The 17,324-nt window shown below is 45.2% G+C and overlaps 2 protein-coding genes across 10 annotated transcripts in view; one reads left to right on the plus strand and one right to left on the minus strand.

Moving 5' to 3' along the window:
- Positions 1–15,624, minus strand: part of PMS1 (PMS1 homolog 1, mismatch repair system component) — a 488,451-nt gene extending 472,827 nt beyond the window's left edge. For 4 of the 6 annotated variants that reach the window (XM_044304357.1, XM_044304354.1, XM_044304352.1 and 1 more), the window contains exons 1-2: positions 15,504–15,603; positions 2,576–2,721 (exon numbers count right to left, since the gene is read on the minus strand). In XM_044304357.1, coding sequence (XP_044160292.1) covers positions 2,576–2,707 — 132 coding nt within the window. In that variant the 5' untranslated portion in view covers positions 2,708–2,721; positions 15,504–15,603. Of the gene's footprint in view, positions 1–2,575; positions 2,736–15,503 lie in introns of all 6 variants that reach the window. The other 2 variants (XM_044304353.1, XM_044304355.1) reach the window with 2 other exon arrangements.
- Positions 15,625–15,639: 15 nt separating this feature from the next.
- Positions 15,640–17,324, plus strand: part of ORMDL1 (ORMDL sphingolipid biosynthesis regulator 1) — a 270,270-nt gene continuing 268,585 nt past the window's right edge. For 3 of the 4 annotated variants that reach the window (XM_044304359.1, XM_044304362.1, XM_044304361.1), the window contains exon 1: positions 15,640–15,803. The gene's annotated coding sequence lies outside the window, so the exon portion shown is untranslated. Of the gene's footprint in view, positions 15,855–17,324 lie in introns of all 4 variants that reach the window. The other variant, XM_044304360.1, reaches the window with a different exon arrangement.

Consider the following 17,324-nt stretch of genomic DNA (forward strand, 5'->3'; position numbering starts at 1 on the left):
TGCCAGGCAACCATTTCTCCGGTTTTTAGTTTTTTCTTGGCAAACATAGATGGCATGTCACGTCGGTTAGCCCTAACGGTACCATATGCATCAGTCTTGTTTTGTAGCAAAACCTCATACAGTTCCGGAGACGTGGTGACACAATATCCCTGGTTCAGCAATGTCTCCAGCAGTGTAAGGACAGATGATGTGGCCATCCCATAGCCGCTGTACCTGGGGTTGAACTTCGTGCCTTTACCGGTGTAAATGACCGAATTCCAGATGTACCCAGTGGATGACTCGCAGAGCATGTAGGATTTGATGCCAAACCGCGCTCTTTTGGATGCAATGTACTGTATCCAGCTTAGGCGTCCCTTGTAGGCCATCAAACTTTTATCTACGCTGACATCCCTTTCTGGCACGTAGGTCCGCTGGAAATTGGTCACAATAATTTGCCATACCTCCCAGATTTTTTTTTTGTTTGGGCGCAGGATGCGTGGCCTCATCAAATTCTTCATTGTTCGTTAAGTGGAAATAGGGAAAACCGGTATTCTGACATCACAGTGACAAAAAATGGAGTGGCCAATAACCTATTGATGGATCAGTACCATTTCTGGAGCGGTTTCCCCATCACCCCCTGAAGAATGATGAGTCCCAGAAACTGCCAAAATCCTCTTTGGTCACCGGTTCCCACTTTCTGCTTCTGGAAAAGGTGGCATGCAGCGTAGCGGATTGCTGCTCTTGGCAGCGATTTGCCTCTGTGACATTTTTTTCAATTACCTCCTGCAGGTATGCCAGAGGGTTGTCACGCTCAACATCTAACTTCATCCCAGGTGATCCAGTGAACAGGAATCTTGGGGGGGCGCTACCTGGTCCGTATCACAGTCAATAGGGCACCAAGTGCGTACATTGCTGAGGTCAGGTGCAGGATCATTGCCGTTGTCACTTGCCAGATCAGTGTCAGACGACAAATCTCCCCACGACTCACTATCACTCAGTTCTGCGAGCACCTCTGTGTCACTGTCACTCAACTGGTCCAAAACCGCTTTTGAAGTAAAATTGCGCTTTTTTGATGCCATGTTATAAATTTATATTATGGGCACAAATGACAGTAAAATGGCAGGCATGGGGCACTGTACAGTCAGATCTGAAGTTATACAGTGTAATCCTCTCAGATTACAATGTATAACCTATTTTATGTGTGTGTTTCGCCGGCAGAAGGTGAGGGGGGACTCTGCAATGTTACCCCGAGCGTGACTCGGGGTTACCGCTCCTGGCAGCGAAAATTAACCCCCAGTCAAGCTCGGGAATACCGCCAAGGAGGTTAATGTGTGTATTTACCATCAGTGGTTTTTCACAGAACTTGACTACTCCAAGGATGTATGCCTTATTTTGTTCTATATCTTGGAATATTATGGCATATACGGTACACATTATACCACATTATATTATATAAGTCCATGAAACTCATGGACGCAACACGGATGTCATCTGTGGGTGGTTTTTACAGACTGTTGCTGGCAGGTGGTTTGAAACTTTTCAGCCAAGCAGTGTCTGAAATACGGATGGCGAAAAACCTCCCCTGCCTTCCCTTTAGGGAGCCTACTGGAAGGAGACATAATTTAATCCTTCACCCCACCCCTCCCAATTTCCACAGGAACTGTAAAGTATAGGTATGGCGCAGCTAGAAAGGAGTGTCTGCATTCTGTCAAATAAATAAGTCACACTGATTGGGTGTGCACAGGAGATGTGCTCAGATGATCAGAGCACGTGCCTGGCTGTTACCGACAGTCAGGCCCTTACTGTAACTGCCAGGATTGGAGATATCTTCAATGCCCATAGATGAGGCCGAGGGTGCTCCCTCTATCTGCTTACTGCAATGCAATCGGAGGGTACCAATGGGTGCCTCCAGGCCTGCACAATACTGTATGTGTTGTAATGCATTGAAGAAGCTTTCCGACCCTAACAATTTATGGGGTGGGTTTTGTGTATTAGATGGCATCAGTTGGCCACTGCATATTGGGCACTGAAATGCCATATCTGTGGAAAAATTGCTATTTTCATTTTGCACAAACCACTACGCAATAATTTCTGCAAAATGCCAGTTGCTTCATGATGCTCACTCCACTTCTTAATAAATGCCTAGAGGGCGCAGTTTCTAAAATGGGGTAATTTCTCTGAGGTTTCATTATTTCACCCCAGAGCCTCTACAGTTTGCCAGCACACGCTGCGTAAATCACCACATTGGGTCTCAAAATGCACCTGGTGCTCTTTCAGCCCTCTTACATGTTCAGCCAAAAAATAAAGACACGTATGGGGGATGGGTTTCTAAAACCAGGAATCAACGCATAATAATGAGGACTTACTTTTCACACTGACACACCTTATGCATTGTTCACCTCAAGCATTGCAACAGCGCAGAATTCTCGCCCGTGTGAAAAGGGCCTAACAGTTTTAAAAAACAGTGTATCAGCTTTGTTATTTCAAGGGAATCCCAAAATGTCCAGACACCAGGAAAGCTCAGCTGTAAATATCCAATATTCATTCTCATAATGTTAGTACACATATACACAAAATAAAGTAATAAATGACATACCAGTTTCACTTCTATATTGGTAGCACATGCATCTAACGCATTCTCTACAAGTTCTTTTACTACACTGACCACTGCTGTTATCACTTGGGCGCTAGACAGAAGATGGACAGTGGACGAAGACAACTGGTGCATCCTGATCAGAAGAACTGCAAGACAAAAGCTTACAATGTAAATAAAATTATTTGAATGTAAAACCAGCATCATGGTTCATGTTTTCCATATTTCAGGAAAAAATAAAAAAAATAAAAAGTATAAAGATATATGTACAGTGCCTATTCAGAGTATTCACACCCTTGGACTTTTTAACTGGGGGGAAAAAAAAAAAAAAAAAAAAAAAAAAAAAGGTTTAAAGGGGCATTCTCATCTTGCTATTTAACACTCACCTGCAGGCAGCTCAGCATTCACTTCCTGCTCTCCAGCTTCTAAGGCTGGGCGGGCTTAGCCAGTTCAAGTGAAGGCTACTAGTGCTGGTTCATGTGAAATGTATGAGTCATCAGTGTAGCAGCCTGCAGAGTGTGAGGCCCCTCCCCCTGCTGAGGAATCATCACTCAGAGAGCACTGGTCCGTTTATTTACACAGAAAAAGGTCATTGTCCTGCAGTCTAATACAGTTTTACACATAGAACCTGTCTTATCTTTTACAAACCCATTCTGTGCAGCAAAACAATAATTCACTACTATACATTAGACCACAAGCATGTCAGCCAGTAGCCACATCATCTGTTCTTTTGACTCCCATAAAACATGACCATCCCCCACGACCAGCACTGAAGCTGATTTTTTTCCAATACAGCTCTACTACAGTTGTGTATAAACCATAGACCTTTTATCAGTATAGATGCATATATAGCTCTGCTACATCTATCTTCTCCTCCCCAACCAGCACTGTGTCAGATCTGCGGTATCAGTGTGTTTCTCTATTCCATCCAGCACTGTGTCAGATCTGCGGCATATTCAGTTCTGCTACATCAGTTGTGTTTCTCTATTCCAACAACACTTTGTCTGAACTGCCGCATATTCAGCTCTGCTACATCAGTGTGTTTCTCTATTCCATCCAGCACCATGTCAGATCTGCGGCATATATTCAGCTTTGCTACATCAGTTGCGTTTCTCTATTCCAACAACACTTTGTCTGAACTGCCGCATATTCAGCTCTGCTACATCTGTCTATTGATCTCTCCCCCAAGCACATACAGCCTGCTACATCTGTCTTTCCCCTCCCCCACAAGCACTGTCGCTGAACAGCTTTTAATACAGCTCTGCCACTAAATAAAATTGTCCCCGTGTCCCTGCACTCTTCTCCGATCGCTCCAATGCACACCCACTCTATGCGCAGCTGGATCCAGATTCCGCTCTGCACACATTTTTTCCAGTATGGGATAACTGTTTGATTGGTACTAATTTAGGGGGCATAAGCCAATCGCTTGGTATTACACTTTTTGTGATACAAGGTGACAGAAAATGGCTTTTTTGGCAATGTTTTATTTTTATAGTGTTACCTGAGGGGTTAGGTCATGTGATATTTTTATAGAGCAGGTTGTTTCGGACACGGTGATACCTAATATGTATTTTTTTATTTAATTATTTCACTTTAACACAATAATAGCATTTGTGAAACCCCCAAAAATGTTTTTTAATATATCCATGTTCTAATTAATTTAATTTTTTTTTTTTTTTGTGCGATTTTTTTATGTAGGGGCAAATTTTGGGCGGGATGAGGTGACGGTTTTATTGGTACCAAATTGTTGACATAAGCCTTTTTGATCACTTGGCGTTGCACTTTTTGTGATGTAAGGTGACAAAAATAGCTTTTTTAGCATTGCTTTTATTTTTATTTTTTACAGTGTTCACCTGAGGGGTTAGTTCATGGGATATTTTTATAGAGCCAATTTTTACGGACGCAGTGATACCTAATATGTCTATTTTATTTATTTGTTTCCTTTTTTTTTTAAATGTATTACTTGGGATTTTAATTTTACATGTGAAACTTTTTATTTTGTTTATAAAACACTTAATTTTTTATTTAATACTTTTTCATAATTTTTTTTTTTACTCAGACCAACTTGGTTCTTGAAGATCCAGTGGGTCTGATGCCTCTATAATACACTGCAGTATTTTCTATTACACTTAGCCTGGTCAGGCTACTTTCTTCCCAGCAAGAGCCTGATGCACACAGCCGTGTTCCGTGACCAAGAGCGGTCCGTGGTATGTCGGGCTGGATTCCTGTTCAGAGCAGGAGCGCACGGCGTCACTGGTTGCTATGACGCCGTGCGCTTCATGTCGCCGCTGTACTACAGTAATACAGGACAGCCTGCCTTATCCGTCCTGCCGCTATTTCGCCGTGCCGCCTCTCCGTCCTTATTGACTATAATGGACAGGGGGGCGGAGCTCCGGCACAGTACGGTAGGGCGCTGTGAGAGGCCGCCGGACGAAAAAGTTGGACCTGCAGTACTTTTCGTCCGGCGGCCTCTCGCTGCGCACTGCCGGGGCTCTACCCCTGTCCCTATTATAGTCAATATGGACGGAGCGGCGGCCTGGCGAAATAGCAGGCGGAACGAATCCGTCCTACCACAAGTGTGAAACTACCCTTTATGCCATGGCAAGTCGGGTGCCTGTGAAGGTGTCCGGTTGCCATGGTAACCATCGGGGCTGACACAGCAGCGCAGCGCCCGGGAGGCAGCTCCATCCCTGGAAGGGGTTAACAGCTGACATCATAGGGTTCCACTCGGCCAACCATGAAACTGAAAGAGAGGGAAGGGGTCGAGACAATTATCCACAGCAGGGCAGCTCTCCTCACCATTCACTGATCCCGGCTGCTCTGCTGAATGCTGACAGCTCCCCTCCTACTGAAGTGGGGGGGGGGGGGTCGGCACAGTTACACACAGCAGCGCAGCCCCGTTCTCCTCACCATTCACTGATCCCGGCTGCTCTGCTGAATGCTGACAGGTCCCCTCCTCCTGAAGGGGGGGGGGGGTCGGCACAGTTACACACAGCAGCGCAGCCCCGTTCTCCTCACCATTCACTGACCCTGGCTGCGCTGCTGAACTATGGCAGCTCCCCTCCTCCTCCACCACCAAGACCACCTGAAAGGGGGAGTCGGCACCGTTACACACAGTAGCGCAGCCCCGTTCTCCTCACCATTCACTGATCAGGGCTGCGCTGCTGATGGCTGACAGCTCCCCTCCTCCTCCACCATTCTCTCCCTCTACGGCCGCTGCATACAGAGCATGCGCGGCTCTGTTTGTGAAGCGGCAACTCTCTGGGTATGCACGGCATTGGGCGGCGTGCGCGCTTATGTGATGACTGAGCGTCAGGCAAGAAGAAAGAAGAGGAGCTTATGCGCAAGCGCGGCCCAGGGACTCGCTCCAGAGGAGGTGGACGTTTCTAGGGGAAATCAAACACTGGGGTACAATCCACAATATTTGACCGAGAAAGGTAGAAATGTAATAATAGTTTATATTGGCAAAAATGATCATTGGCACATACTTAGTGAAATAAGGTATGATCATTAAGATTAGAATACCCCTTTAACCTGCTCAGGACCGCCGTACGCAGGATTGCGTCTTTGCGGAAGTCCTGTTTCTCTGGGTGGACGCGCCGGTGCGTCCTCTCGCGAGACGCGAGATTTCGGGGAAAGCCGGCCCGCGCATGCGCATCGCGGGCCGGCAAAATTTCAAAGACAAGTTCGTCATCAACCTGCCAGCCAATGATCGTGGCTGGCAGGTTGTTGATTTTCAAAAAAAAGAATCAGCAGCCACCTAACAAATCATATTTAGTAAATATGATGTGGTTAAATGGCTGCTGTGCTCCTCTGCTCCTTCTTTTGGTCGGTTGGTTCCAGCAGAGGAGCACACATCACTGTGAGTACCCCCCAACACCACACTTAGCCCCCAGATCACCTCCCAGCACCCCAATTAACCCCTTGATCACCCCTTCTTGCCCGTCAATCACTAGTGAAAAGGAAAAAAGTGATCAGTGTAAACTGTCACTTTTTTTTTTCCACTGGCATTTAGTATAGCTTAGGTACCTTGGTTAGGTAGTTTAGCGATCGGTTAGCGCCCAGCCCACCGCACCGCAGTCCTTTATTCGCTGATTAGCGTATCGCTAATCAGCATTTGTACTTTTATAGTATCTGGAAGTGATCAAAACGGATCACGGTCAGATCTATAATAGTATTAGTGTCACTTTAGTTCGCCCTCCGCCCAAAACGCAGTGTTTGCCCGATCAGGCCTGATCGGTCGCCCACACGTGTGTTCACCCACGCCCGCCCCACTGCAGTGACAAAAATTATTTATTTTTTTGATCACTGCACATTCACTTTACACGCGCTGCGGCGATAAAAAAGAATCAGTTTTGATATTTTTTATCAACCGCAGCGGCCTCCGGTACTTCGCTAGCCTCCCCTTTGTAAGACAGGCTTGCTTTTTTTCTTGGGTAGTCTCAGGGAATACCCCTAAATTTAGTTGCCCAAATGTCAAACAGGGGGTATTCTTCTGAAGAGGCCTACAGGCTTCTGACCCAGTCGGATGAGGAATGGGAACCCTCATCTGATGAATCTAGCGGGTCAGAATACGAACCTGTAGAACGCAGTGGCTCTCTGACCCAAAGTTCGGACGAGGAGGCTGAGGTCCCTGAGAGCACCAGGCGCACCCGGCCCCGTGTCGCTAGACCACAGGTTGCGCAGGATCCGCTTCAAGAGCGGCAGAGTGGGGCTGGTGCTGTCGGATTACGTGGTGAGGCATACACCAGCAGCGCAGCCCTCCCTGGACCTAGTACCAGCACTGCCGTACAACCTGGTGAAGTGGCAAGCACCAGAAGGGCAGTTGAAGCTGGTACGGTACGGCACAAGCAGTAGTGACCCCGTCGCAGCCACCGCAAAGACATACCCGTAGAGCCCCTAGAATCCCTGAGGTGCTGGTAAACCCTGATTGGCAGTCCCCAACTTCAGCCGCACCTGTAGTTCCCCCTTTCACCGCCCAGTCTGGAGTTCGGGTTGAGAAAGCTCAGATCGGTTCAGCCCTGGGATTTTTTGAGCTGTTCTTGACTGCGGAGCTCTTGGACTTAAGTCGTGGCCGAAACAAATCGGTATGCCACACAATTTATATCCGCCAAGCCAGGAAGCTCTTATGCCCAGTCTTTCCGGTGGAAACCAGTCCAAGTTTCCGAATTTAAAATTTTTCTGGGCCTTCTCCTCAACATGGGTCTAACTAAAAAGCATGAATTGCGGTCATATTGGTCCACGAACCCAATTCATCACATGCCCATGTTCTCTGCTTCTATGTCCAGGACACGATTTGAGACCATCCTGCGTTTCCTACACTTTAGCGACAACACCACCTCCCGTCCCAGAGGCCACCCAGCTTTTGACCGGCTCCACAAAATTCGGCCCCTCATAGACCATTTCAACCAGAAATTTGCAGATTTGTATACCCCAGAGCAAAACATCTGCGTAGACGAGTCCCTTATACATTTTACCGGGCGCCTTGGCTACAAACAATACATCCCAAGCAAGCGCGCCCGGTATGGGGTCAAATTGTATAAGCTCTGTGAAAGGGCCACAGGCTATACCCACAAATTTCGGATCTATGAGGGAAAAGATCAGACCCTGGAGCCGGTCGGTTGCCCTGACTACCTGGGGAGCAGTGGGAAGACAGTCTGGGACTTGGTGTCACCCTTATTTGGCAAGGGGTACAATCTTTATGTGGACAATTTCTACACAAGTGTGGCCCTCTTTATGCATTTGTTTCTAGAACAGATTGGCGCCTGTGGCACCGCGCAAACTAGTCTCGCGGGCTTCCCCCAACGGCTCGTTACCACCCGTCTTGCAAGGGGGCAGAGGGCTGCATTGTGTAACGAAGAACTGCTCGCGGTGAAATGGAGAGACAAGCGTGACGTTTACATGCTCTCCTCCATTCACGCAGACACGACAATCCAAATTGAGCGAGCAACCCGAAAAGCCCCTCTCAGTCCACGACTATAACCTTCACATGGGAGGGGTGGACTTCAATGACCAGATGTTGTCTCCGTATTTAGTGTCCCGCAGAACCAGACGCTGGTATAAGAAGGTGTCTGCATATTTAATTCAATTGGCTCTGTATAATAGTTTCGTTCTCTATAGTAAGGCTGGGAGAACTGGATCCTTCCTCAAATTTCAGGAAGAGATCATTGCGAACCTCCTGTAGCCAGGAGGTTCCGTGGCCCAATCCACCAGTGTAGTTAGCCGTCTACACAAGCAACATTTCCCCAGTGTCGTTGCTGGTACCTCAAACCGACCGCCACCCCGAAAAAAATGTTGTGTCTGTAGCAGGAGTGGAATAAGGCGTGACACCCGCTATTTCGGTCCTGACTGTCCTGACCACCCTGCCCTATGCTTAGGGGAGTGTTTCCGGAAGTACCACACAGAGGTACACTTAGCATAGGGATCACATCTCACAGGACAGGCACACAGGGCTAGTAGGGCCCATACACACACAGCTGCTGCAAACCCCTCCTTTCACCTGGGACAAAGTGCATAACGCACTTCGACACATCTTTGGCCGATTTGCGCTTTGCACATTGACCCATGGGGAAGGAGAGGTTTGTTCTATAAAAGGTATTGAAGAAGCATTGCGCTGCTGTCAGATTACACGCAAGTCGGTGTATGCGGCGCTGCAAGACGAGATTTCTACTCTGCAGTAAAAGATATGTTTGCCAAGGCATACGAGCTGAGGAGGAGGCAGCGTTCCTATGCTTTGGCAAACACTTTGTATATAAAAAAATAATTTAAATACCGACAATGATTTATTCATCCACATTTTTTTTTTTGCAGAGATTTTTCCATCCACATTGATCGATGCGAATGAAGAAATCTGTGCCGTTCATTTTTTCCTTTCAGCCCAGAGGCTGAACGGACAAAAAAAAAATCATTACCTGTATGCTCAATATAAGGAGAATAGCAGAAACTCCTGATGCTGCCCATACATGTAATGATTGCGGAGACCCTCAAATGCCAGGGCAGTACAAACACCCCACAAATGACCCCATTTTGGAAAGAAGACACCCCAAGGTATTCGCTGAGGGGCATATTGAGTCCATGAAAGATTTAAATTTTTGTCCCAAGTTAGCGGAAAGTGAGACTTTGTGAGAAAAAACTAAAAATAAAATCAATTTCCGCTAACTTATGCCCCAAAATTCTATGAACTCGCCAGGCCCCTCATTGAATACCTTGGGGTGTCTTCTTTCCAAAGTGGGGTCACATGTGGGGTATTTATACTGCCCTGGCTTTTTAGGGGCCCGAAAGCGTGAGAAGAAGTCTGGGATCCAAATGTCTAAAAATACCCTCCTAAAAGGAATTTGGGCACCTTTGCGCATCTAGGCTGCAAAAAAGTGTCACACATTTGGTATCACCGTACTCAGGAGAAGTTGGGGAATGTGTTTTGGGGTGTCATTTTACATATACCCATGCTGGGTGAGATAAATATCTTGGTCAAATGCCAACTTTGTATAAAAAAATGGGACAAGTTGTCTTTTGCCAAGATATTTCTCTCACCCTGCTTAGGTACATGTAAAATGACACCCCAAAACACATTCCCCAACTTCTCCTGAGTACGGCGATACCTGATGTGTGACACTTTATTGCAGCCAAGGTGGACAAAGGGGCACACATTCCAAAGAGCACCTTTCGGATTTCGCAGGCCATTTTTTACACATTTTGATTGCAAAGTTCTTCTCACACATTAGGGCCCATAGAATGCCAGGGCAGTATAACTACGCCACAAGTGACCCCATTTTGGAAAGAAGACACCCCAAGGTATTCCGTGAGGGGCATGGCGAGTTCCTAGAATTTTTTATTTTTTGTCGCAAGTTAGTAGAATATGAGACTTTGCAAGGAAAAAAGAAAAAAATCATCATTTTCCGCTAACTTGCGACAAAAAAAAAAAAATTCTAGAAACTCGCCATGCCCCTCACGGAATACCTTGGGGTGTCTTCTTTCCAAAATGGGGTCACTTGTGGCGTAGTTATACTGCCCTGGCAATTTAGGGGCCCAAATGTGTGAGAAGTACTTTGCAATCAAAATGTGTAAAAAATGGCCTGCACTTTGGAATATGTGCCCCTTTGCCCGACTTAGCTGCAAAAAAGTTTCACACATGTGGTATCGCTGTACTCAGGAGAAGTTGGGGAATGTGTTTTAGGGTGTCATTTTACATATACCCATGCTGGGTGAGATAAATATCTTGGTCAAATGCCAACTTTGTATAAAAAAAATTGGAAAAGTTGTCTTTTGCCAAGATATTTCTCTCACCCAGCATGGGTATATGTAAAATGACACCCCAAAACACATTCCCCAACTTCTCCTGAGTACGGCGATACCAGATGTGTCACACTTTTTTGCTGCCAAGGTGGGCAAAGGGACCCACAATCCAAAGTGCACCTTTTGGATTTCACCGGTCATTTTTTACAGATTTTGATTGCAAACTACTTCTCACACATTTGGGCCCCTAAATTGCCAGGGCATTATAACTACGCCACAAGTGACCCCATTTTGGAAAGAAGACACCCCAAGGTATTCCGTGAGGGGCATGGTGAGTTCCTAGAATTTTTTATTTTTTGTCGCAAGTTAGTGGAATATGAGACTTTGTAAGAAAAAAAAAAAAACATCATCATTTTCCGCTAACTTGTGACAAAACATAAAAAGTTCTATGAACTCACTATGCCCATCAGCGAATACCTTAGGGTGTCTACTTTCCGAAATGGGGTCATTTGTGGGGGTTTTCTACTGCAGGGATGGCCAACCTGCGGCTCTCCAGCTGTTGCAAAACTACAATTCCCAGCATGCAAAGAATTCCTACAGCTATCGGCCTACAGCAGGGCATGGTGGGAATTGTAGTTTTACAACATCTGGAGAGCCACAGGTTGGCCAGCCCTGTTCTACTGTCTGGGCATTGTAGAACCTCAGGAAACATGACAGGTGCTCAGAAAGTCAGAGCTGCTTCAAAAAGCGGAAATTCACATTTTTGTACCATAGTTTGTAAACGCTAAAACTTTTACCCAAACCATTTTTTTTTTTTTTTTGCCCAAACATTTTTTTTTTATCAAAGACAATAAATTTTGCGAAAAATGTATATATGGATGTCGGTTTTTTTGCAAAATTTTTCAGCTGAAAGTGAAAAATGTCATTTGTTGGCAAAAAAATAGTTACATTTCGATTAATAACAAAAAAAAGTAAAAATGTCAGCAGCAATGAAATACCACCAAATGAAAGCTCTATTAGTGAGAAGAAAAGGAGGTAAAATTCATTTGGGTGGTAAGTTGCATGACCGAGCGATAAACGGTGAAAGGAGTGTAGTGCAGAAGTGTAAAAAGTGGCCTGGTCATTAAGCGGGTTTCAGCTAGCGGGTTGAAGTGGTTAAAGGGCTTCTGTCACCCCCCGAAAAGTCATTTTTCATTTTTGGGCTAATTAAAATCCTTATAGTGCGATTATTCAATATATAGTGCTCTTACCCTTTTCTGTGGCTTAGTTTCTTTAACCCTTTCATGACCAAGGGTCATTGATGCTCCAGTGTCCAGGTCAAAATTTACAAATCTGACATGCGTCACTTTATGTGTTAATTGCTTTGGAACACTTTTACTTATCCAAGCCATTCTGAGACTGTTTTCTCGTGACATATTGTACTTCATGATAGTCATAAATTTGAGTCAATATATTTCACCATTATTTATGAAAAAATCCCAAATTTATAAAAAAAAAAAAATTTATGTCTCTGCTTCTAAAACAGAAAGTCATACCTAATAAAATATTTATTACTTAACATTCCCCATATGTCTACTTTATGTTGGCATCATTTTGGAAATGCGATTTTATTTTTTTAGGACATTAGAAGGCTTAGAAGTAATTCTTAAAATTTTTAAGAACATTTCCAAAACCTACTTTTTAAGGACCAATTCAGGTCTGAAGTCACTTTGTGGGGCTTACATAGTGGACACCCCCCATAAATGACCCCATTGTAAAAACTACACCCCTCAAGTTACTCAAAACTGATTTTACAAACTTTGCTAACCCTTTAGGTGTTCCACAAGAATTAAAGTAAAATGGAGATGAAATTTCAAAATTTCATTTTTTTGGCAGATTTTCCATTTTATTACATTTTTTTCTTTAACACATTGAGGGTTAACAGCCAAACAAAACTCAATATTTATTACCCTGATGCTGCGGTTTAGAGAAACACCCCACGTGTGGTCGTAAACTGATGTAAGGGCGCACGGCAGGGCGCAGAAGGAAAGAAACGCCATATGGTTTTTGGAAGGCAGATTTTGTTAAACTGGTTTTAGATGCCATGTCCCATTTAAAGCCCCCCTGATGCACCCTTACAGTAGAAACTCCCAAAAAGTTACCCTATTTTGGAAACTAGGGGATAAGGTGCCAGTTTTATTGGTACTATTTTTTGGTACATATGATTTTAATTGCTCTATATTAAGTTTGTGGGGCAAGGTAACTGAAAAATGGCTGTTTTGGCCCTATTTTTTATTACAATTTCATCTGACAGGGTAGATCATGTGCTATTTTTATAGAGCAGGTTGTTACGGACGCAATGATATCAAATATGTCTACTTTCTTTGTTTGTTTGCTTGAGTTTTACATAATAAAGCAATTTTGAAAAAGAAATTATGTTTTTGTGTGAAAATCCATTTTCTGAACGCCATATGTTTTTTTTTTTTTCTGCCGATAGTCTTGTGCAGGGGCTTGTTTTTTGCAGAAAGAGTTGAGGCTTTTATTGGTACCATTTTTGGGTACATATGACTTTTTAATCATTCATTATTACACTTTATGGGGCAAGATGACCAAAAAATTGGCTGTTTATCCGAGGGGTTAGGTCATGTGACAGTTTTATAGAGCAGATAGTTACGGATGTGGAAATACCTAATATGTATACTTTTTCTTATTTATTTAAGTTTTACACAATAATAGCTTTCCTAAAACCCCAAAAAATGATGTTTTAGTGTCTCCATAGTCTGAGAGCCATAGCTTTTTTATTTTTGGGACGATTGTCTTAAATAGGGTCTTATTTTGTGCAGGATGAGGTGACGGTTTGACTGGTACTATTTTTGGGATCATAGGCCTTTTTGATCGCTTGCTGTTGCATTTTTTGTGATGTAAGGTGACATAAATTGCTTTTTTTCTACACAGTTTTTTTTATGGTGTTTATCGGACGGGGTCCATCACGTGATGTATTTATAGAGACGGTCGTTACGGACGCGGTAATACCTAATATGTGTATTTTTTTTAGGAAAAGGCTATTTTTAAAAAACTTTAAATTTTTACTTTTATTATTTTAAAATTACATTTTTTTATCAAGTCCCTCTTGGATCTTGAAGATCCAGTGGGGCTGATGGCTGCACTATACTTTGCAATGCTTTTGCATTGCAAAGTATAATACAATCAGATGCATTGTAGGTGGCAACAGCGAATGCTTTTGCAAAGCATCCGGTTGCCATGGCATCGGGCGCTGCCATCGCAGCGGGACAGCCCCAATGGTGGAAAGAGGGAGCCTCTTCAGTCGGCGCAGGCGCACTGAGAGGAGGACGCATGCTCGGCCTCTCCTTCCTCAGTGCGCTATGTAACTGCTGTTACATAGCGCTTGCGTAAACAATAGAGGGAGGAAAGCATTGGTCGGAGAGGAGACCATGAACTGATTGCTATTCTGACTAAGCTCCTAAATTCTGCTATACATCCGCACAGGCATGATTACTGGAAATCATATGGGGTCCTCATTCACATAATGGACAGGGGCCCCAGCAGTAGGGCCCCCACCAATCTAATAATTATCTCCAATCCTATGGATAGGTGATAACTTTACATAACTGGAATACCCCTTTAACAACCACCCACCTTCTTATGACAGTGGTACATGTAACTAGTCTGCAGCAACATCTTTTGGAGTCGCTGCAAAAACACCACTGCAGGTCAGGTGACCCGGCTTTTCAGGAAGCAAAGCGCTCAATGAGTACTAGGTAGTGAATACAAGAACCTGGATTGCTCAGCTATTTTTGGAGCTACCACAGCAGTGAATGGAGGGTGGCCACACTCGCCAGCTGCTCTCCCTGCCCTTTAGTTCGGAGGCCCTGTCCTGGAGATAGGAACTGGTCCAAGAGGTGGGACCCACTCAGATCTGACATATGTAGCATCCAAGTGATATACCACAAATGTTGAGACAGCAGTATATAAAGTCAGAGACGCATTGCATTATAAATCATTATAATGCCAGGCGGCCCTGTGAAAGGAGCAGCATCCGCTTCCACCTGGAGCATGCTTTCTGCAGTGGACACGCTTCTCAGAAATGAGCTTTAAGGGGGTTTTCCAAGAGTTTAATATTGATGACCAATACTCATGGTAGATTATCAATAGGGATGAGCGAATTGACTTCGGATGAAACATCCAAAGTCGATTTGCATAAAACTTTGTTTGAATACTGTAGGGAGCACGCGATCCATACAGTATTAGAATGTATTGGCTCCTATGAGCCGAAGTATTTAACTTGCAAAGTCTTACGAGACTTTGCATAATAACTTAATAAATCAATTTCTACTGTAAAAAAACATTTCCCAAACTCGGGTTCGCTTCCAAGTGGCACCTTGGAACCGAACCCGAGTTCGGGAAATAGTTTGTTTAATCCGAAGTCGATTCGCTCATCCCTAATTATTAATATCTGTTTGGTGGGGGCTGTCTGAAGAGCCTGCGGCCTCCTCACAGTGTACTGAGCATAGCACTGTAGATTGTGTCCCAGCCAAACACATTCACTTGAATTTTTAGGGCAGCACTCAGGTAGTCAGCATGCTTATGAATAGGACATGGGCTTGCAGGTTTCTACGGAGAATAGAAGCAAGCAGCTGCCGATACTCCTTCCCTAAGGTCCTGTAAGCACAGAGCAGTACGTTAGAGTAAAAACCTCTACCTGCAGCAACGTCTTCACCGAGCACCTTGCCAGGCTCTCATCCGTCCACTTACTGTCCTGTCCTCTGGGCGGAAGACCCGCCCCTGTGACGTCACGGGGACGTCCTCACAGCCTCAGTGGCTGAACCTTGCGTCAATCAGACACGTCGCTTCTTCACTTCTGTGCGTTGCATTGGGATAATGCCCAGTGTTCTAGAACCTTTGTGAAAGATCGTCCGATTCCAGCTCCGTTACTGCAGGGTTCAGAGCGGCAACAGAGCTGATCGCCGCTGGTGGCAGGATCGTACGCAGATTCTAATCGGTGAGGAAATAGACAATGCGTGGAACTGATCAGCTAACAAAATAGCCAAAGGTACATGGCTGACTGCCGTGGAGGCTGAGAGGTTAAATTCCGCGGGTGATGCCGTCGGTCGATGTCACTGCGTAGTCAACTGGTGTCCGGGAGGCAATACATTCCAGCATGTAAACAGATGGCGTGCTTGTTCACATAGTTCACAGCTCCAGCCTGCGAATAGTGCGCAGCACTGCTTACCACATAGATGGGCCCAGTGAAGACCTGTCATCAGTGCCAACTCCCCTGCCCCCCAGTGCTCCTCACAGTAATTATGCCATATAGTGCCCCCTCACAGTACTTATGTCCCCATAGTGCCCCCTCACAGAAGTTATGCCACCTTAGTGCCCACTCACAGTAGTTATGCCTCCTTAGTGCCCCCTCACAGTACTTATGCCTTCTTAGTGCCCCCTCACAGTACTTATGTCCCCTTAGTGCCCTCTTACAATAGTTATGCCCCCTTAGTGCCCCCTCACAGTACATATGTCCCCTTAGTGCCCCCTCATAGTACTTATGTCCCCCTATTGCCCCCTCACAACAGTTATATCTCCTGAGTGCCCCATCACAGTAGTTATGCCCCCTAAGTTAGAGCCCCCTCACTGTAGTTTTGCCCCCTTAGTGCTCTCTCAAAGTAGTTATATCCCCTGATAATAGTTATGCCTCCTGAGTGCTCCCATCACAGCAGATATGCCCCCTTAGTGCCCCATCACAGTAGTTATCCCCCCTCACTGTAGTTTTGCCCCTTAGTGTACCATCACAGAAGTTATGCCCCCTCACATTAGTTATACCCCCTAAGTGCTCCCCTTTAGTTCCTTCTTGTAACAGTTTCCCCTCCCTTAATGCTCATCACAGAAATGTTGCCCCCCCCCCCCCCCCTTAGTGGTGTAGTAGTGAAGCCCTGATAATTTTAATGTAATAAAATTAAATGTAATCTCGTCTAGCCCTGCTCCCGCAATGAATGGAGCATATTCTCCCCGCGCAGCACCGTAGGCGCAACAACATCACTTCATCTTGCCTGCTGCTGGGGGTGCACAGGCAGGGGATTGATGGAACATGGAGCTCACTGCTCCTTGCTTCACCATTGTATTCAACTGTATCGGGGTACCCAGGATCCAGATCCAGTTAGGATATCCCAGTGGGATATGCAGCGTTTTCCCAAGTCATGTGAGCTACTGCTGGTGGGCCTGGTGCAGTTGCACTGTCTGCCCTATTGTTAAAGCAAACCTGTGTGCATTATCTGGTCTTGTTTATTAACGCGGGTTAGTATCAGATCTTCAGTGCCTGCACATTACTGATAATCACATAATGGGGGTTATTTACCAACAGAAATCCGTCTATATTAGTCCGCTGCGCTACAGTAATACACTCGCATGATCCACGGCCGTGTGCAGTCAGCCTTAGGCATATTTCTGGCGCAGATAGTGCTGCAATCTTCAACTTTCACCTGTCATGCCAGGTCTAAGTGGGCGTGGTGGAGAAAAGGGGATAGGC

Source organism: Bufo gargarizans, chromosome 8, assembly GCF_014858855.1.
Source record: "Bufo gargarizans isolate SCDJY-AF-19 chromosome 8, ASM1485885v1, whole genome shotgun sequence".
Classification (NCBI taxonomy): domain Eukaryota; kingdom Metazoa; phylum Chordata; class Amphibia; order Anura; family Bufonidae; genus Bufo; species Bufo gargarizans.